Source organism: Asparagus officinalis, chromosome 2, assembly GCF_001876935.1.
Source record: "Asparagus officinalis chromosome 2, Aspof.V1, whole genome shotgun sequence".
Taxonomy (NCBI): Eukaryota; Viridiplantae; Streptophyta; class Magnoliopsida; order Asparagales; family Asparagaceae; genus Asparagus; species Asparagus officinalis.
The window spans coordinates 2868639-2888735 of NC_033795.1; the positions used below are offsets into that span (position 1 = coordinate 2868639).

The 20097-nt window shown below is 38.2% G+C and overlaps 2 protein-coding genes across 2 annotated transcripts; one reads left to right on the forward strand and one right to left on the reverse strand.

Annotated features, from left to right (window-relative positions):
- On the forward strand, positions 8266-12745 carry LOC109829647 (metal tolerance protein 5-like; the record flags this gene model as incomplete). The annotated part of the gene is given in 6 exon segments (XM_020396698.1): positions 8266-8326; positions 9559-9652; positions 9654-9864; positions 10871-10951; positions 11167-11400; positions 12211-12745. Coding segments are annotated over 6 exon segments (1032 nt in total), but the record flags the coding sequence as incomplete, so codon positions are not given.
- Positions 13293-16920, reverse strand: LOC109829917 (actin-like). Its single transcript, XM_020397006.1, has 5 exons — positions 16773-16920; positions 15248-15318; positions 14761-15154; positions 13867-14480; positions 13293-13771 (listed from the first exon to the last, which is right to left on the reverse strand). The coding sequence occupies exons 2-5, from the start codon at positions 15305-15307 to the stop codon at positions 13706-13708; spliced, it is 1134 nt and encodes a 377-aa protein (XP_020252595.1). The 5' UTR covers positions 15308-15318; positions 16773-16920; the 3' UTR covers positions 13293-13705.

The following is a 20097-nucleotide window of genomic DNA, read 5'->3' on the forward strand; positions in this document are numbered from 1 at the left end:
GGAGGTTTAGTAAATTTTAGTCTTTAAAAAATTAAGCACAGACATGTGATAATTTTTTTAGATGCAAGGCTAATATTAAATCAGTAATCATTCTTCATGTAAAGAAAAAGAGAATTAAAAAAATATAATTATTAGATTTTAAAAAAAATTATTGATAGTTATGATTTGATAAGGAATGCAAATATTTGATCATAAAGTAGAATTTGTTAATTATGGGTAGATTTAATTTGATGGCGATTCTCATGTGAAAATAATTGAAATGTTCGCATGTCACCTTTTAATAGGGCTTCGTGAATAAGAAAACTGAAAGACGTTAGATATTCAAAAGTTTTTGAAGGGTTGATGGATTGATGAAGGTGCCTATATGTCAAAATTTTAATATGATTTATGTTAATTTTTTTTGCCTTTAAGAATACCACAAATTTCTCTTTATATATAAAGTAGAGATAAAATTAATACATTAGTTCACGAGATAATCTTATCATTGTTTCACATCAATGTTAGAGTCAGTAATTATTAATTTTTATATTATTTGCATTGATACAATATTCTATTTGTCCTGATATTTTAACTATTTATTTTTTATACTGATTTTTTTTGAAAAGGCATGTAGGACATCCTAACCAGCCAAGTCCTCAACAACACTTTGTCTCAAAAACAGAGAGACAGAAACATACAAAATACAAGAGGACAAACAGTCAACCGACTAAGCTAGGACATGAGCAACACCATTACCAGTGCGCATTACATAAGAAACTTTAGAGCAACCAATAGCAGACAAACCAACGTGAACTTCATCTGCAATAGGCATGGTAGCAAAAGGAGAATGAGAGTCCACCAAGGAGACAACCCTTAGGGAGTCAATCTCCACCACTGAAATCCTCCAGTTCATACGCCAAATAAAGCGAATGCCTTCCAGGACATGAATGTATAATACAAATTGCAATTTTTTATACTGATTTAAAACTGATAGTATAATACAAATTGCAATTTACTTTATCCGCATATTCCAACCAATGGACCCGAACGATGTGGTCCATCACTGAACCAGAGTTTGTGGACCCGAACGATCCGGGATATGTGGTTCATACACGCAACAAGATCCTACTTCTATAAATGGGAACCATATAATATAACAAAGCTCTCCGTGCAATTTTAAAAAAAAAAATTATAAATATAAAGATCCTTTTGTACTATTATAAGATTGATATGTTCTATTAGCATTAAACTAGCAAATCATGTCATATATCATCTACTCCTCTGTACAAATGGGAAAACCAAAATTTACTATTTATGCTACAGTAAATACTACTGTATTATTTATTATAACAATCATTACCGTAGTAAGCATGAAACTGGCACATGGATTTTTTTGAAAAAACATTACTGTAGCACACGAGGATACTGTAGCTGAAGCGGAATACCGTAGCAATCCAAAAAATATTGTATCAATTAAACATGGATTACTATAGCAGAAAAAAAAGATATGTCGTACTTTGCATGGTGTTCACACAAGTAGATTAGAGTTGAGCGAGACTCCTATTTATAATAGGACATGAATGTCCAATTCTAAAAAATTGGCTTTCAATTTGAAAAAAAGATTGATCAATTGTTTACCTTACATCATCATAATTTAAATTTGATCTAATCTTCTCATGAGCAAAGAATTGATCTTAATTCTAAAAACAATCATCATAACCTTATTTAAATAAAAAAAAAGGCTTTGCTCGAAATTCGATTATTCTTCAACTAAAATTTTCCATGTGGTCTTACTCTATCAAAAGGACTGATAAAATTTGATAACTATTTAATTTGCCGAAAGGAGAAGAGAAAAAGTTTTAGGATGAGAATTGGCATCAAAAAATCTCTACTCGTATAAACACGTGGTTTGGACAACACAAAGCACGTGATCCACATACAAATGCATGGGCCCACCATATCGAGACTTTCCCGCCTCCGCGGACCACTTTCGTGCCTCTCCAATCGATCTCCTCCACGTGTCCACCTCAGATCCACCGTCCTCGTCTCCTCATTAAAATCCAACCGTACATCCCTCTGGTTGGTTTCATACGGGTAACTTTCACAAAACCCCGTAACTTTTAGGGTTATTGTACTAAATCTCTCCAAAGTTTGAAATTTAGAGAAAACTTCATCCAGGAGCAAATTCTGTTATGGATTTTTCGTGAAAGAGAGGATAGAGGCAAACAAGAAAAATATTTAAGGGTACAGTTTCTGTTTTTGTAGAAAGGTAGCTATTTTTAAATGGATAATTTGCATGTATCCCCTTATCTTCATGATGCAATGAGTTTGTCGGAGGCAGGTCCAGGATTTCTGAAAAGTAGTGTCACCATATAATTAGTAATTAAAAGACCTTACAACTGTACTTGAAGATTTTACATTTCGGAAAAACTAGATAATAACCCTATTGTTGATAATAGTGTATTGTAGTGGGTTTTAGTCCCACATTGCTTGGGAGAACAAACCTCACACTCCTCTACTTGTATAAATATATGTGCACACTCAATATTCAATTCAAGGGAAATTTACCCAAGATTCTCTCTCTCTCTCTTACTTTAACATGGTATCAGAGCTAGGGCTATTTCCCTTTAATAAAATTTTTAACGCTTTTGCGTTCTTTTGCCAAATCTTGGCCTTATTGCTTTGCAGCCGTTTAATGTTTTATTTTTTTTTTATTTTTTTTAATTATTTGGCGTTCATCTGCCAGATATTTTGGCCTTGTCGTTTTGCGGCCTCTTAACGCGTTTCGCGTTCTCGTTTAACCTTCGGGTTCTATTTTAAACCTTCGGGTTTCATTCTAACCTTCGGGTTCTATTTTAAACCTTCGGGTTTCATTCTAACCTTCGGGTTCTATTTTAACGGCATTGTCGTTTCAAGACCGTCTCTCGGTTATTTTAACGGCATTGTCGTTTCAAGACCGTCTCTCGGTCTCAAATTAACGGCATCGTCGTTTCAAGCCGTCTCTCGGCCTCAAACGAACGACATTAGTAACAGCATCTCGACATCTTAACGTCTCAAGATTGCTGTTATGGCTCCTTCAGAGAAGATTCCCAAACCACCTTTGCCCCTCAATGATCAAAGTGACTGGGCAGGGTGGTCCACCATTGTCACCAATGCCTTGCGTGGCGCTGGTTTGCTTGATCATCTCACCAGTACGGGACCAGTTCCACCGTCCATCAGCACTGTTGCTTCATCCAGTACTATTGCCTCTGGCAGTGGTGATGTCGATCTTCAGACTGCTCGTGCTCTCTATGTCAAGGAGAGTTCAGAGTGGCAATTGCAGGAATTTCGTGTTATGGATTATCTCACTCGCTGTGTTGGCTCTGGTCTCACTGTCGAGATTGGCTCGCTTCCCTCTGCTCAGGCCATGTGGACTCGTCTCACTGAGCGTTTCACTGAGTGCTCGGGTGCACGGGAGGCATATCTTCTGCAACGCATTTCTCTACAACGCAAAGGTAGTTCATCTCTGCAGTCCCATTTTGGACAAATGCAAGCTTTTTGGACAGAGTTACGCTCCATGCTTCCTGGACGTAATTCCACATATGAAGACTGGCTAGCCTGGTACGAACGGCATGAGGTGCATCAATTGTTTCAGTCCCTTCCTGAATATTCAACTATGGCTGATCAACTACTTCACCAGCCTCAATTTCCGACTTTGGCCTCAGTTATGGGAGCTCTCACTGCTTATGAGACCCGGCAGCAGACAGCACGACTCAATTTGTCAACAGACACTCCTACCTCTTCACTCGAGACTGTTTTGTCTGTACCTGTCACTGCTCCTGTTATGAATTATACTTCTCCACAGGCTCCCTCTCCACAGGCTCGATCTAAGCTCTCTTGCAAATATTGTAAGAAGGAAGGACACCGCATTGAGACATGCTTCAAGCTTCATCCTGAGTTACGTTCCTCAGGTACTGGACGTGGTCGGCGACCCCCTCAGTCTCAACCCTCTCGTACACCAGGATTGTTGGCCAATGCTATACCTTCTACTACTTCAGACTCTACTATTCAAGCTATTGAAAGTCTTCGCCGTCAACTTGATGCTTTTCAACATATCACCTCTACATCCGCCGCACAACTCTCTGGTATGCATTTTGCTGGTTCTTCAGCTAATCCTTCAGTCTCTGGTATGAATGATCTCTGGATTTTTGACTCTGGTTGTTCCTTTCATATGACTTGTAATGCCTCACTTTTATCCTCTGTCTTTACTTCATCCTCTCTTCCTCCTATCTACACAGCTGCTGGACAACCATTGTCCATTACTCAGTATGGCTCTATTACCCCACAAAATGATCCATCTGGTCGTCTAACACTTGGTCCCGTCTATGTGGCTCCACAATTGTGCTTGAATTTAATTTCTATTAGCTCTTTATGCATGGCGGGCCTGTTTGTCTCATTTTCTTCTGATACTTGTATTGTGCAGGATCCACAGACGGGCAAGACGGTTGGGGCGGGTCGTAGGAGGCACAAACTGTATTTTCTGGAATATCTTCACCTTCCAGAGTCCATACGTCCACGTTCTCTTGTTGCTTCTCTTTGTTCGTCAAAACCCTCTACCTCGCTTCCTGCCAATTTATGGCATAGACGACTTGGTCATGTGTGTAATAAAAGGCTGGAGAGTCTTATTCAGTCTGGAGTACTTGGTCCTGTATCATCTAGTTCTAGTATTGAGTCATGTGCTGGTTGCAAATTGGCTAAATTCACTGCTTTACCATTTAAAATGAGTACATCTGTATCCACTTCCTTATTTGATTTAGTACATTCTGATATTTGGGGGCCAGCTCCTTTGCCTTCTTCATCTGGCTACTTATATTATGTTAGTTTTATCGACGATTTCTCTCGTTTTACATGGGTTTACCTACTTAAGAATCGCTCTGACGTACTTACTGCTTATCAAGCCTTCACTGCTATGATTTTCACTCAATGGCAATCTCGTATTAAAGTTTTTCGTTCTGATTGTGCCAAAGAGTACCTATCCTCTGCCATGCGCTCTATCATGTCCTCTCATGGGACTATCTTTCAACAGTCATGTCCCTACACTCATGAGCAAAATGGTGTTGCTGAACGCAAACATCGTCATATCCTCGATACTGCCCGATCAATGCTCATTTCTTACTCTGTTCCTCGTCGTTTCTGGGCTGAGGCTATTCTCACCGCGACTCATGCCATTAATATCACTCCATCTAGCTCTCTTTCCGGTGCTACTCCTTATAGTCGTGTTTATACTCATCCTCCCCGTTATGATCTAGTTCGCGTTTTTGGTTGTCGATGTTTTGTTTTTCTGCCATCTCACGAACGTGATAAATTGTCTCCCAGAGCAGTTTCTTGTGTTTATTTAGGAATTAGTTCAGAACATCGAGGTTATCGTTGTTATGATCCCGCAACTCGTCGAGTTCATATATCTCGTCATGTTCAGTTCGAAGAGGATTCTCCATATTATTCTACTTCTGATGACTTTAATTTCCTCCACTCTACCGATCATGCTTCCCCGTCCACTGCATCACCCACTTCTTCACCTCAATTTTCCTTTCGAGATCTCCCTGACATCTCTCCCTCTCCTTCTGTTGACTCTTCCTCACCTGAGTCTTCTCTTACACCATCTAATCCATATCCTGTGGACACAACTCTCACTCCAGAAAATACTGTTGATCTTCATGCACCTGCGCCAGCATCTCCCCCGCCTGAGGTTCCTCTTGCTCTTCGTCGAGGCAAACGCCCACATGTCATGCCTGCCCGGTATGCTTCTGTTACTTCTTATTCACCTATCTTTCATAACTTTCTTGCTGCCATTCATACTATTGTTGAGCCAAAGTCCTTCCAAGAGGCAGTTCAAATTCCAGAGTGGCGACAAGCTATGGCTGAGGAATTTCAAGCATTTCAGCAAACTCATACCTGGGATATTGTTCCCTGTCCTCCTGGGATCTCTCTTGTTGGCAGTAAATGGGTTTATAAGGTCAAGTTTCGTCCTGATGGCACCATTGAACGTCGAAAAGCTCGTTTAGTGGCTAGAGGTTTTACTCAGCAACAAGGTATTGATTATGAGGAGACCTTTGCTCCTGTTGCTCAGATGCCCACTGTGCGTACTCTCCTTGCGGTCGCTGCTGCTCATCGTTGGCCCTTATACCAGATGGATGTCAAAAATGCTTTTCTTCATGGCTCTTTATCAGAGACCGTATATATGCAACCGCCTCCAGGGTCAAATATTCCTCCGGGACATGTATGTCTCCTTCGTCGTGCTGTTTATGGTCTCAAACAGGCACCCCGCGCTTGGTTTGAGTGTTTTCGCGATGTTGTGCTCAAAGCGGGCTTTATAGAAAGTCATCAAGATGCTTCTCTGTTTGTTCGCACTACATCGCGTGGCAGGGTTTTATTACTCATCTATGTAGATGATATGATCATTACAGGTGATGATATGACAGGTATACAATACGCAAAATCTCAGTTGCAACAACAGTTCCACATGAAGGATCTTGGATCTCTTCGGTATTTCCTTGGTCTAGAAATTTCTCAAGGCCCGCGGGGTGTATTACTGTCTCAACAGAAGTATCTCTCAGATATTCTAAATCAAGCTGAGTTAACTGATAATACAACTGTCGATACTCCACTCCAGCAGAATGTCAAACTTTGCTCTACTGACGGTGAGCCTCTATCTGATCCTACCCGATATCGACATCTTGTTGGTCAGTTGGTCTATTTGTGCATCTCTCGACCAGATATCTCTCATGCTGTTGGTATTGTCAGTCAATTTGTTAGTGCCCCACGTTCTGTACACTATGCTGTCTTATTACGGATTTTTCGGTACCTCCGGGGTACTAGCACTCGCTCACTTTTGTTTCCTGCTACATCTAAGTTAGAGCTTAGTGCATATTCTGATGCTGATTGGGCTGGTGATCCAACTACCAGAAAGTCTACCACAGGTTATTGTATATTTCTTGGTGATTCCCTTATTTCCTGGCGAAGTAAGAAACAAGATGTTATTGCTCTTTCCAGTACTGAGGCAGAGTATCGTGCAATGTCCACAACAGCTAAAGAGATTATTCATCTTCGTCGCCTTCTCAGTGATTTCGGTATTTCTGTTACGACTCCTACTCCTCTCTACTGTGATAATAAGAGTGCCATCCAGATTGCTAATAATCCAGTATTTCATGAAAGGACCAAACATATTGAGATCGACGCTCATTTTGTCCGTCACCAAGTTATCAAGGACAAGACAATTCTACTTCCTCATGTTTCATCCGCTGACGAGCTTGCAGATTTCTTCACAAAGGCCTTACCTGTTCATCGGTTTCAGTTTCTTGTATGCAAACTCACTTTGTTTGATCCAACATGAGTTTGAAGGGGGCTGTTGATAATAGTGTATTGTAGTGGGTTTTAGTCCCACATTGCTTGGGAGAACAAACCTCACACTCCTCTACTTGTATAAATATATGTGCACACTCAATATTCAATTCAAGGGAAATTTACCCAAGATTCTCTCTCTCTCTCTTACTTTAACACCTATCAAATACATTGTTGGTAACACTATAAAATACATAATCTTTTAGTACGTAGCTCAACTATTAGCCTATGAAGAGAGAGTTTAATGCATAAGCGATGATGTGAAAATTTTTAGGATCCCATATGATGATAGGAGATGACCATGATGGTGTATGGTTACATAGGCATCATGTGGCTGTATACATGCATGCTAGAAATTAACAAAAGCTCAACTTAAGCTATATAGTAACATGAGGTACCCATCGGTGGAAGTGGTGTTACGTGACACCACTTCTATCGAGGTAGATACACCCTTGGAGTCTGTAGCACTTATCACTCTTCAACTATTTCATTAGCATTAATAATTTGTTGGCTGCTATTTAGAATAATATATTGTTAATCTATAGGGAGTTTTACTCTTTAAAAAAAATGTTTCAGTATGTGGAAGTTAGGGGAGATTTGCAGAACTCCCCAAAGTTTTGTGGGTGTTTTCGCTAATTTATAAACTCATGATTTTTTTGTTCAAATCACCCAAATAGAAGGGGTTCTCTTCTTAAATGTACCCTTTTTATGTAGCCTAGTTTGCTCTCCGTAGTCTCTCTCTCTCTCTCTCTCGAATCCCAAGAATCAGCGTGTTGTGATCCCAAAACTTGAGAGTGGAAATGGCGAGACCGGCGATCGCCAGTGAGGGTGAGGATGAGGACGGATCGGAGCTTCTTCTGCTGGAGACCGGAGGCGACCGGGAGCGAGAGCCGTCGTGGCGACTGAACTTCGACGGGGGAGCACACGGAGAAGCCGCCACGTGGACTTCAAGATTGCCTTGGGGTTTTAGGTAAACACGTTTATTTTTTGCCCCAATTTCTTTAGAGTAGTTGCGGTTTTGTCTGTTTCTTAAACAATTTTTTTATAATTATTTTTAACAACTCTCATTGATACTATTTTTGGGAAACTGATATTGGGATTATTAGGGAAAAAGGTTGAAACTTTATGCCTCAAATTAAAGTCTTTCTAACCATCATATCAAAACTTCGAAGTTCGAAGTTATGGTGAGAGTCATGTATTATAGTTTCTAATATGCTCCTCTCTTTTTTCATGGTGAGAGTCATGTATTATAGTTTCTAACATGCTCCCGTCTTTTTTTATGGGCTGAAACCTGGGCTCATGTAGCGGTGTTAATTTTTAGAAAATCCAGTTAAAATTCTTGACCGGAGGAATTTTAATTTGGGTTATACTGATACCATCTGTATCATCTTAAATTTAGTTCTCTAACCATTACACCAAAAGTTCCGAAGTTATGGTGAGGGTCGAAGATTATAGTTTTATATTAATTCTAATATTATGAACTGGGTATAGAAGAAACTAAACATTCATCTATATCATATTTTTGTAATTGACTGAGAATTATTTGTAATCCATGGAAACGGTTCAAGGTGTCAATTTTAAACAATTTTTAGATAATTGAGTAGTTTAAAGAGAGATTTTAATGCATAAGCGATTTAAAAATTTTTTAATATAAAAAAGCAACTAAAATTTGCTTACGAAGTGAAAATTTGGATATTGGGAATATAGATATTGGGATAGAATGATGGAAATATTTATATATAAATGATATGTTGATGAGTGAATATAGCTAAAATTGTTCCTTAATGAAGAAGAGTAAGTTCAAGGACAATGTTTGAGTTGCCCATTCTTAGCATTTTTGGATAACTTAGTACTGAAATAGATATATTTTCGTGCACCCTGTAGATAAACATTCGAGTAAACAAGTATAATATGTTGATAAAGCGCTTCCAATATCATGGCTTCACTAGCAGAACTGTTCATGCCGCATAGGATATTGACAAATGTTTGGAAGAACAATTGGAATTAGATGTTATAACACCATTGATAGATTATATTTCTGTCATCTTTTTCAAGTAAATAAACCTGTTTTTTCTTGGATGACAAAGTTTGTTTCCTATGTTAATATACTCCATCATATGTGAGCATAGTTAAGTTTCAAGCATGAAACTTAAGAGGGGTTTATCAAACATTGGCTGAAAGGAACTTTTTTTATGGTTGTAGGTCCTGGAGATGTTGTAGCGGAGTATTATCAGCAGCAAATAGAAATGCTTGAAGGGTTTAACGAAATGGATACTTTGACTGACCGTGGGTTTCTTTGCCATTAGGATTTCGAACATAGCAAATATGGTCCTTTTTGCTGCAAAAGTTTATGCTTCGATAAGGAGTGGCTCATTGGCTATTATTGCATCCACATTGGATTCTCTACTTGATCTGCTGTCAGGTTTTATTTTATGGTTTACTGCATTCTCTATGCAAACACCGAATCCTTATCAATATCCTATTGGGAAAAAGCGCATGCAGCCATTGGTAAGTTTCTTTCTGCTGATTAATCAGATGTCCTTTATATTTTTTGGTTGTCAAGACAGTGAGGTTTACCATTTTAATGGAGTCCTCCATCGTTCTATTTGTACCAAAGCACCTTATTCTTGCATTCAGAATTGGTAGCTAATTGTTGTCTATCCCCATGGAAGAATTAGCAACAGGTGCAAAGCAATTGTCACTGTAAATTTGTCCCTCTTATCTTCTGCTGGAGAGTTGAGTGACGATGCTGAGAAAATAAATGTTTTTTCCCCTTATGAGCTTAGGGGTGGCAATATGTCAGGATTGAGAAGAAACTGGATCCAAATTTACATATACATACAATGGTCACTTGTTTTTTCTTTGAGATTGCCTAGTAGGCATAACTTAAGTCGGTAGGGAAAATAAAACAAGGAACAAAAGAAACGTTATTGTTCTTGTCCTGTCTCTCTCATACTTGAGTAAGACTATAGTTTTGAGTATGGGAGACATCCTGCCATAAATTTTGCCCTCATAAGGTAGTGAAATTCTAGTCCGAGGGCAACGTTTGAATATGTCCATCATTAAGTCCTTTCACCTAATTAACTTGAATCATACTCTGTTCTACTGGCAATACAAGTCTCCTCGATGTTTCTGAGTCTGCTTATTCATTACAGCATCCAAACCATGACCTGCTATACAAAATCTACTTAATTCTTTTTTGTTTTCAGGCTTTTCATGTCTATACAGTTTATTGTGTTTCACTTTATACCTCTGCTGCTGTCGAGTTGGTGAATGCAGATTCTTTGAAGTATCTCAGTAATCAATGACTACGTCACTACAATACTTTTCTACTCTCATCTTGAGCATCTCATGAGCTCATAAGCTTTGATTTAACATCGCCTGTTTTATCTTGAAGATCTTTAAAACAGTTTCCTTGAGATAGCTTGATGCGGTCTCTTGTAAACTTCATATGTACCAAGTTATCCTTTAGTTTGCCTTCCATTTTTCTTAACGAAAAGAAACTATTATGCAGGGAATCCTTGTGTTTGCATCTGTTATGGCAACTCTTGGTCTCCAGATTATATTGGAATCAGTGCGCTCATTAGTATCAGATGTAAGTTAATGTCCTTTTCTCAACTATGTTTGTGTTGTATTCCTTCGAATATTGCTCCTATTATTCTTTAAAGACTTAGCAGCATGGAGTTCGTGAATTAACAAGTGTGCATGAGTCAAAATAGATGCATAATTTGGGAGATAAATTGTACTGTAATTACCTGCTTAGCCTGAACATATTCTTATGAAATGCTTGCGTGGGTTAAATTGGTGTAGGAGGATGGATTCAGCTTGACCAAGGAGCAAGAAACTTGGGTGGTCAACATCATGTTATCAGTGACATTAGTGAAGCTCGCGCTGGTCGTATATTGCCGTTCCTTCACCAATGAGATTGTCAAGGCTTATGCACAGGACCACTTCTTCGATGTGATCACCAATGTCATCGGGCTTGTGGCTGCACTTCTTGCCAATTATGTAAAGTATTGGATTGACCCAGTTGGAGCTATGATCGTGAGTACTGATTTAAAGCATTTCTATGTTCATATGTCAGTATAGTTGCTCTGACCGTTGACAAGAAGTCATTTTGGACATGCTATCAATCTTAGAGTTTGTTGTTCTATATTGTTGGTTAAATACTACCATCCATAGAATTTCTCATCAATGGAGAATAATGCATTTTGGGTGTCTAAATGCAGCATAGAGTCCCTTCTCTAATCACAACCATCTAGTAATATTCAGCTGACTATGATTAATTGCAAATCTACCACTTATTATGTCCTCTATGGTTTGCACTCGCAACCATCAACTAACAATGGATGGTTGTGATTGAGGAAGTGGAATCACCAAATGTACTGATGTAAGGGTTAAATAACTCTCGATGCGCCATCTATTCAGTGGACATAATACCTAGAATAGTTTACTCGTATTTGAATATCTACGTTTAGCTCATAACATTCCCTTGATTTAAGACTTAACTAGTCATCTTCAGTTTATAGGTAGCACTGCACAACACTATCTAACGATAAAACTGTATCTGTTGGATGGATGATGCATTGCTCCAAGGACTGTCTATTCCTAGATCAATATGAAGCAGGAGGGCTTGGAATTGAGCATACTGATCTAGGAATTAGGCACTCCTTGGTGCCCATCTATCCAATCGAGTCTACTCTAACTAGTCATCATGTTTTGTATTCATCATATCAATACAGTACATGAGGGCTTGGATTGAGTTACCAATCATAGAATTAGGTAGTCCATGGTGCATGCATCAACTATCCAGGCAAATTGACACTAACCCGTCATCCTCCCTCATCTTTACAGCTAGCACTATACACCATCCGAACTTGGTCATCAACAGTTCTGGAGAACGTGAATTCTCTCGTAGGACGATCAGCAGCTCCAGAGTTTCTCCAGAAGCTAACATATCTCTGCTGGAACCATCACAAGGCTATAAGACACATCGACACAGTTCGAGCCTACACATTTGGATCGCACTACTTTGTGGAGGTTGACATTGTGTTGCCATCGGAGATGCCACTTAGAGAAGCTCATGATATTGGGGAGGCTTTGCAGGAGAAGCTCGAGTCGTTGCCTGAGATTGAACGGGCGTTTGTTCATCTTGATTATGAGTTCACTCATCGGCCTGAGCATGCTCAGTCAGTTGATAGATAGCTTATGGTGTTAAATGGGAGAGCCTGTTACTGTGCTTCCTTTAGTAGGGCTTGTTGAGATGTTTGCACTGATTTTTGAGAATATTTTAGCGTCTGTTAGTGCGGTACTCTGTGCTCTCTGTGCGATTTGTAATATGATGCTTACAAGCTGTTATATACAAGTCTAGATTAGTTTATTCCCCTTCTTTTCATCCTTCCTGCTTTGATTACTTAGTTCGGTAGCTAGAGAAATTTTAACCGTCCATTAGAGTGCATGAGGCCCCATGGCTCCTCTTTTTCGTACTGATTTAAAATAATTGTAGATGACGAAGGAGATTCTAGCGCCTCACATGTCAGTGTACTCGCCATCACTGTGGGCGCAACTTTTTTGATGGACAACAGTGGCTGCATAGATGTACTTACTAGAATTTAGATTGATTTTGTTTGAGATGGATGTATTTTCTCCTCTGTAGAATTTAGACTGATTTTTGTTTTGAGATTTGTTATTTATCACGCTTTTGAGACAAGTTTAAGTTGTTATCCCTTGTGTCTATTTATTGAGGTAAGCGTTTGTGATATTGTTATCTAACACGGTAGTTTATGCTGTTTTCGTGTGAAACTTCTAAACAGTTAATGATAACATTTGCAAGGTTTACCCCAATTTGGATGCGTATCATTATGTAATGTAGATCGTTGCCGTTGAAGAGCGGATACTCACACATAAATGGATCATACTATCTACTGCCAAAATCGGAACAATTCCAAACTTTGTCCTTTTAACATTGATGTTTCTTCGAAAAGAGAAGACAACTTGGACAAGCTGAGTTACATAATTATAAAAGCTAACCTTAGATTCAAAACACAACATTAAACAGAGGAAGAAATACAGCTTGAAACCCTCAAATTCCACAAACAACAGCGGAGGATCAGGCAAGCATATACTACAGAAGTAGTATGTTAAACATAACAATACTTCTGGAAAAAAGTGCTATGACAGACTCAAGCCGACTCCAGAAAAAGAGCTCCTCATCATCTTAAGAGAGGTACATACGGATCTCATGAGCAAATCTCAACCAATCCTCAACAGACCGCAACTCTCAAACATACCGAGATTATACAACAGGACTCGAAACTAACCAGACTGGAACGAAGTAACCTTAACAAACTTAGAAGCACTTCCTGTGGACAATAGAGGGACCAGATTCATCATACTCTCCCTTGGAGATCCACATCTACAAGAATCAAACATTTTGTTAGTTAGGAATGATACACTGAGAAAATTTGAATATCGATGAACCAAAACTTTTAGGGGAATGAAAATTTTCACCTGTTGGAATGTACTGAGGGAGGCGAGGATCGAACCTCCAATCCAAACACTGTACTTCCTTTCAGGAGGAGCCACAACCTTAATCTTCATGCTGCTAGGAGCGAGTGCAGTAATTTCCTTGCTCATCCGATCAGCAATCCCAGGGAACATAGTAGAACCTCCACTGAGCACAATGTTACCGTACAAATCTTTTCTGATATCCACATCACACTTCATAATGGAGTTGTATGTTGTCTCATGAATCCCAGCTGATTCCATACCAATCATTGATGGCTGGAAGAGAACCTCCGGGCATCTGAATCTCTCTGCCCCAATGGTGATCACTTGCCCATCAGGCAATTCATAGCTCTTCTCCACTGCTGAGCTGGTCTTGGCAGTCTCCAGCTCTTGCTCGTAATCTAGGGCAACATAAGCAAGCTTCTCCTTGATATCTCTCACAATTTCCCGCTCTGCAGTTGTGGTGAAGGAGTAACCTCTCTCGGTGAGGATCTTCATCAGGGCATCAGTGAGATCACGACCAGCGAGATCCAGACGAAGAATAGCATGAGGAAGAGCATATCCTTCGTAAATTGGAACAGTGTGGCTCACACCATCACCAGAATCGAGCACAATACCTATTTGACAATGCCAGAATGGTCAGTAGAAAAGGCACTTGGTAAATTGTAGATAACCCATGACACTTATCACTCCTCAATTCATTTATTAACACTTATCACCCCTCAACTCTTGAAGATAGGGGGTTGTTTGCAATTTATACTTCTCAAAACATCAATCTAGAAGTTATAAATTCCAACAAAATAGTTCAGGGAGTTGAGGGAGGATAAGTGCTACTGAAGGCGTTATCTGCAATTTACCCCTTTAATTAAGCAAGAATGTTATTTTGCTGATACAAACCAGTTGTACGGCCACTAGCATATAGGGAAAGTACGGCCTGAATGGCGACATACATTGCAGGCACGTTGAAAGTTTCGAACATGATCTGGGTCATTTTCTCTCTGTTTGCCTTTGGGTTCAGAGGGGCTTCAGTCAAGAGCACAGGGTGTTCCTCAGGGGCAACACGAAGCTCGTTGTAGAAAGTGTGATGCCAGATTTTCTCCATGTCATCCCAATTGCTAACAATTCCATGCTCAATTGGATACTTCAATGTGAGAATACCTCTTTTGGATTGGGCTTCATCACCAACATAGGCGTCCTTTTGGCCCATCCCAACCATAACACCAGTATGGCGAGGTCGACCTACAATGCTGGGGAATACTGCTCTTGGTGCATCATCACCGGCAAATCCAGCCTGTATAATGAAATGGGAAGAAAAACTAATATCAGTTTCTGCCAGGGGTGTAAATGGAACAATGCGGCTTAGGAGAAAAAAATGATTACCAACCTTGACCATTCCTGTTCCATTGTCACAGACAAGAGGTTGGATATCCTCAGCATCGGCCATTTTTCAAAAATCTGCAAAATGATATACCGAGGGATTTATATTCTAACAGTCAATAAGCATATCACCTCAATTACCTCTAAATCGAGCAATATTTACTTACAAAGCAAGAAATTTCTTACTGGCATGAGTACCTGCAACTAGCACATAGGAGTGTAAAAAGAAAGGGTATTGGGATTACGGTATATGTAATTGTTTTCTTCTTTCAGCTATGAATGTGAATGCAAATATTTTCTAGACACTAAGCTTTGTGCACATATTTAGAAAATAAAGCTTGGACTGGCTTGGATTCAGTTAAACATTAGGCCTTACGAATAATGTTTGGAAAGAAAGATTAGTTTAACATTCAAATTGAATGTGGAATCCAGAAAAATGATTCTCCATATTATTAATAGTATGTGATGAAATAGATTGAACCTCTCTATGATCATGCTCTTTCAAATTCTGATGTATCAGATTATTTACCCCTCTATTGGTATATGCATATGTATATTAAATGAAACGGATACAAACATCCATATTTGCCAAAATACTAATACATAGTTAATTTCAGATCAAATGTTTGTATGAGTTCACATTGCACTCCCTTTAGAATCATTGTTTCCAAGATGCATTCAGCTTTAAGCACTAAAATGAAATCAGAATTTTGAAATAAATTTCTAATGCGGACATCAAAAGTAAATATCTACCAACAACTCAAAGAAGTATGATTGATCAAGAATTCAATTTCATACACACCCTCACCACATTTTAAACTCAAAAACAATGAGTAATCTCTTAAACTTAGCCCCCTCTAAGGCTCTAACCATTACACCAAAACTCCGAAGTTATGGTGAGAGTTGAGGTTTATAGTTTTATATTCTTAACATGCCCCCCACAGGTTGAGCGCTCTATTTATGGGCCAAAAACCTCTGATATCATTTTAAAGTTAGTCCTTTTAACAATTACACCAAAACTCTTAAGTTATGGTGAGAGTTGACCTTTATAGTTTTATATTCTAACATCATCATTCGATCAAAACAGAGTTATCAGTCTGGTAAATAATTCCAAACTAGTAAGCATACCCAACAAAATTTCACTTGTATGAACCTTCTTCTGGTTGCTCAAGGCCACTATAATAGTGAGATCAAGTAGGCTATTGCGTTAAAAACAATACCAGATAGCTAAAATAAGTAATAAACCCTAGATCCAGTTCCTAAAGAATGTAAAACTTTTTCTAGTACAAATCAAACTCAGTCAAAAGTTGGAAAGTTCTCTCACATCACAAACTCAGATCTTTCAAGTTCACAGATCTAACAAAAAAAAAAACTTCAACTCAACTTCAAATCTAAGCATCTCAACGAAACAAAGATCCTGTTTCCATCAAAGACGTCAAATTTCCAGTGAATCATAGATCGAATCGACAAGATTCACTGATCGAGCTACAATACTTAACCGCAAATCGAATCAGAGATCGAAACAAACGAACCTTTAGAAATCGAGGGTCGATCGAAGCAAAATCTTTTCCCTTCTTGCGAGAAAATAATAATAAAAAAACCCTAAGAAATGGCGAGGAGTAAAGATGAGGAGTTGGCTCTTTTATACGCTGAAGCTGTGGACTGTTGTTGCTTTTTAAATATAATAATTATAAAGGGATTTTGGAGAAAAAGACAGCGAATTTTTTGGCCGTGAATAATGGGATTTAGAGGGTTGTAACTGAAATTTGGACAGCTAATTAACAGCTTCAGAGGGTAGCTGGACTCGATCATTTTACAAAAAGAGCCTCTAAATTCTCTGTTTTGCTACGTTTAATATGTCTTTCGTTTTCGGAGTAGATATGTAACTCGTGGAAAATAAAATTTCTTAGAGGTTTGGCTTACTACATCAACTTATTAGATGTTTACTTCCAAGTTTTATCCATTTTGTTTCAGAATTGATTCATGTGCATTTTCTTGTTTGCAACTTAGTATTCTTTGTGATATATTTGTTAAGATTTGTCATCATTTGAAATTAAGGTTGATGCGTATCTTATGTCATATAAAGAAGTTTCCTCATAAACAATGATGTGGCTCAATCTTAACCAAGTGTTTCTCTCTTCTACTCTATTTACTTGGTGATGATTGTGTCGCATTATTATCATATGAAAGAACCCCCTCACATGAGAGGGATACTCAGATGAATCACATGCGTTCTTCTTCGTGTCCGTCCGTATCGCAAAGCTGGTCAACACCACCTGTAATGGTTGAAAATAGGGGGCGGAACGACGACCCCCCTAATCATTGTTCGAGAAAGCAAACAAATGATTCGATTGTTCTCTATTTTGAGCTACATCTAATATGAAGAGAAATATGGTAACAAGTAACTTTGAGAAGTGATCAACATATGTACCAAGTTTTTAGCGCTCCAGAAAACATTAATGTTGTGTTGTGAATAAAAGATGGAACATTTTCCTTCAAATATATCTCATCACATTGCAAGACTGCTAAAAAAATTATTTAAGATATTAAAATACTTGAAAAGTAAGGAGTTTAATCATATGAGGTTCTCAAATTTGAGGCTTAAGCACATTTTTCCCAAGTATTAAGCTTTAGAAATAGAGAAGAGTGAGATGTTTCTTCTACAATTTACCCTAAGTTGCATTCACAATGATCTTTAAAAGATTGATGGATTAGCTTAAATGCAATATGAAAGTATAAAACTTTAATATATGTACACATTGATGAATCATTATAAAATGGGCATGAGCTGTGTGGTCCATGACAATTCATTTTGCCAGGATTGAACTTTGGTCGTTATTGAACTCATAAATTTTTGTTCACACTTCCACAATTAATCAAAATTTGATGGTAGGTTTCTCAAGGCTTTTCTTTAAAATGGTCCAACGATTTGATTTTGTTTGGTCTTAAACTAGTATATACTATACGTCCATGTGATCAACAATATTATTTAATAAAAAAAAATTCTTTCCAACATGATATCACGTCACTGGCTTTCAAGATTTTCTTGGTTGTTGGCATGTATTTTTTTTAAAAAAAAATCTTATTTATTCTTTAATCTATACATGCCAGCTTTAGACTCACATGTGACAGAGTTGTAAAAGTATAATATTTGAGGGAGAAATTTTTAAAATAACCCCATTCCCAAATTTAATCTAAAAAATCGACCAAATCAACAGTTATTTAGAGCATCTCCAACAGCTTCCCCATTTCTCACTTTTGGAGAATATAGTTAGGTTTTTGATCCAACAGATTCCCCATCTCATTCCCCAAAATAGGGATGAAGGAGAAAAAATAGGGAAGCTTCCCCAAATCTGCAGCATTCTCCAAATTTTTGGAGAAAAAAATGGATTCTTCAAAATGGGGAAGCTGTTGGAGTTGGTGTAAAAATAATTTGGAGAATATGACTTTTGATTCCCCATTTTGGAGAAAATTTTAGAGAAGTTGTTGGAGATGCTCTTAGTGAAACCGACCCAGTTTTTGGTCACGTCAGACGTCACCATCATGGCCAGAAATTGGGTCGTTTAAAAAAACGAACTTCTAATTAGTCGGGGTTGACAACCCCGACTAATTAGGAGCTCTTCCACTATGAGCAGGATTAGTAAAAGCTAAAACCCGATCAAAGTGATCAGGGTTGCCAATCTCGACCAAAATGGTTGGGGTTGCCAACCCGTTCATTTGGCAACCATGAAGAGCTAACAAATTATTTCCTTTCTCTTATGCTTTTACTTAATAATTCAATACTTTCTCAGGCGGAAGCTCCATGAAGAACTTGGCATCAACCTTCTAAAAGATGCACTTGAGTTAATTTTTATTTTCCTTCAAGAATGGTGAGCAGGCTCTTTTTTCTACAGTCACTTCCAAGTTTAATTTTGTCTGAAATTCTGAATAAATTATATCCAATTATTTATCGTATTGTTCTGTAAACTTATTTTAATCTTGCTTGGAAGTTAGCTCAAGATTCATATTATTCGATATTTCCGAATAATATGTATATTTTCAATAATATGTACATTTGCTAATCCCAATAATATGAAGAGCTTTGCTAATCCAAGCTCTTCATGGAGCTCCCAAATGAACGGGGTTGGTTGGTAACCCCGATCACTTTGGTTGGGGTTTAGCTTTGCTAAACCCGCTTGCTTGTATAGGAAGAGCTTCTAATTAGTCGGGGTTACCAATCCCGACTAATTAGAAGTTTGATTTTTTTTAAAGATTCAGTTTCTGACCACGATGCTGACGTGGTCCGAAAATGGATCGATTTCACCCACTAATCGTAGATTGGGTTGATTTTTGAGATTAAATTTGGGAATAGGGCTATTTTGAAAATTTCTCCTATATTTGAGCTTATTGATAGAATTTCTGGTTAGGATAGCTAAAGCATGAATTCTTCACCAAGTTAAAATTACACATTTTCTCACTCTATTTGTTTATTGTCTACGAGTTATTTTGAGCTGGATGATGCTATTCAGGCTTACTTATAATCTCATAGACCATTTCAAATATATAGAATAAAATAAAATTAACAATTAAACCTTTATTTTGTGATGATTAGCGTATACATGTTTGATGTAAGACATCCTAAAAACAACTGTAAACAATGATTTTTCATGTTTCTTTAGTAAAAAACAGAAGGTGATGAAATTTGAAACATTCATTACAAATGGATTAAAAATTATGTATATCATGAATCCCCCCCCCCCCCCCCCCGCACTTAATCTAATCTCACAAAAATTGATGCATGATTTGGGACCAATTGCCCATGAGATCTAAGGAAATTGATGGTGATCATGTTCAATATCGAACTTTTTGTTGGATCAC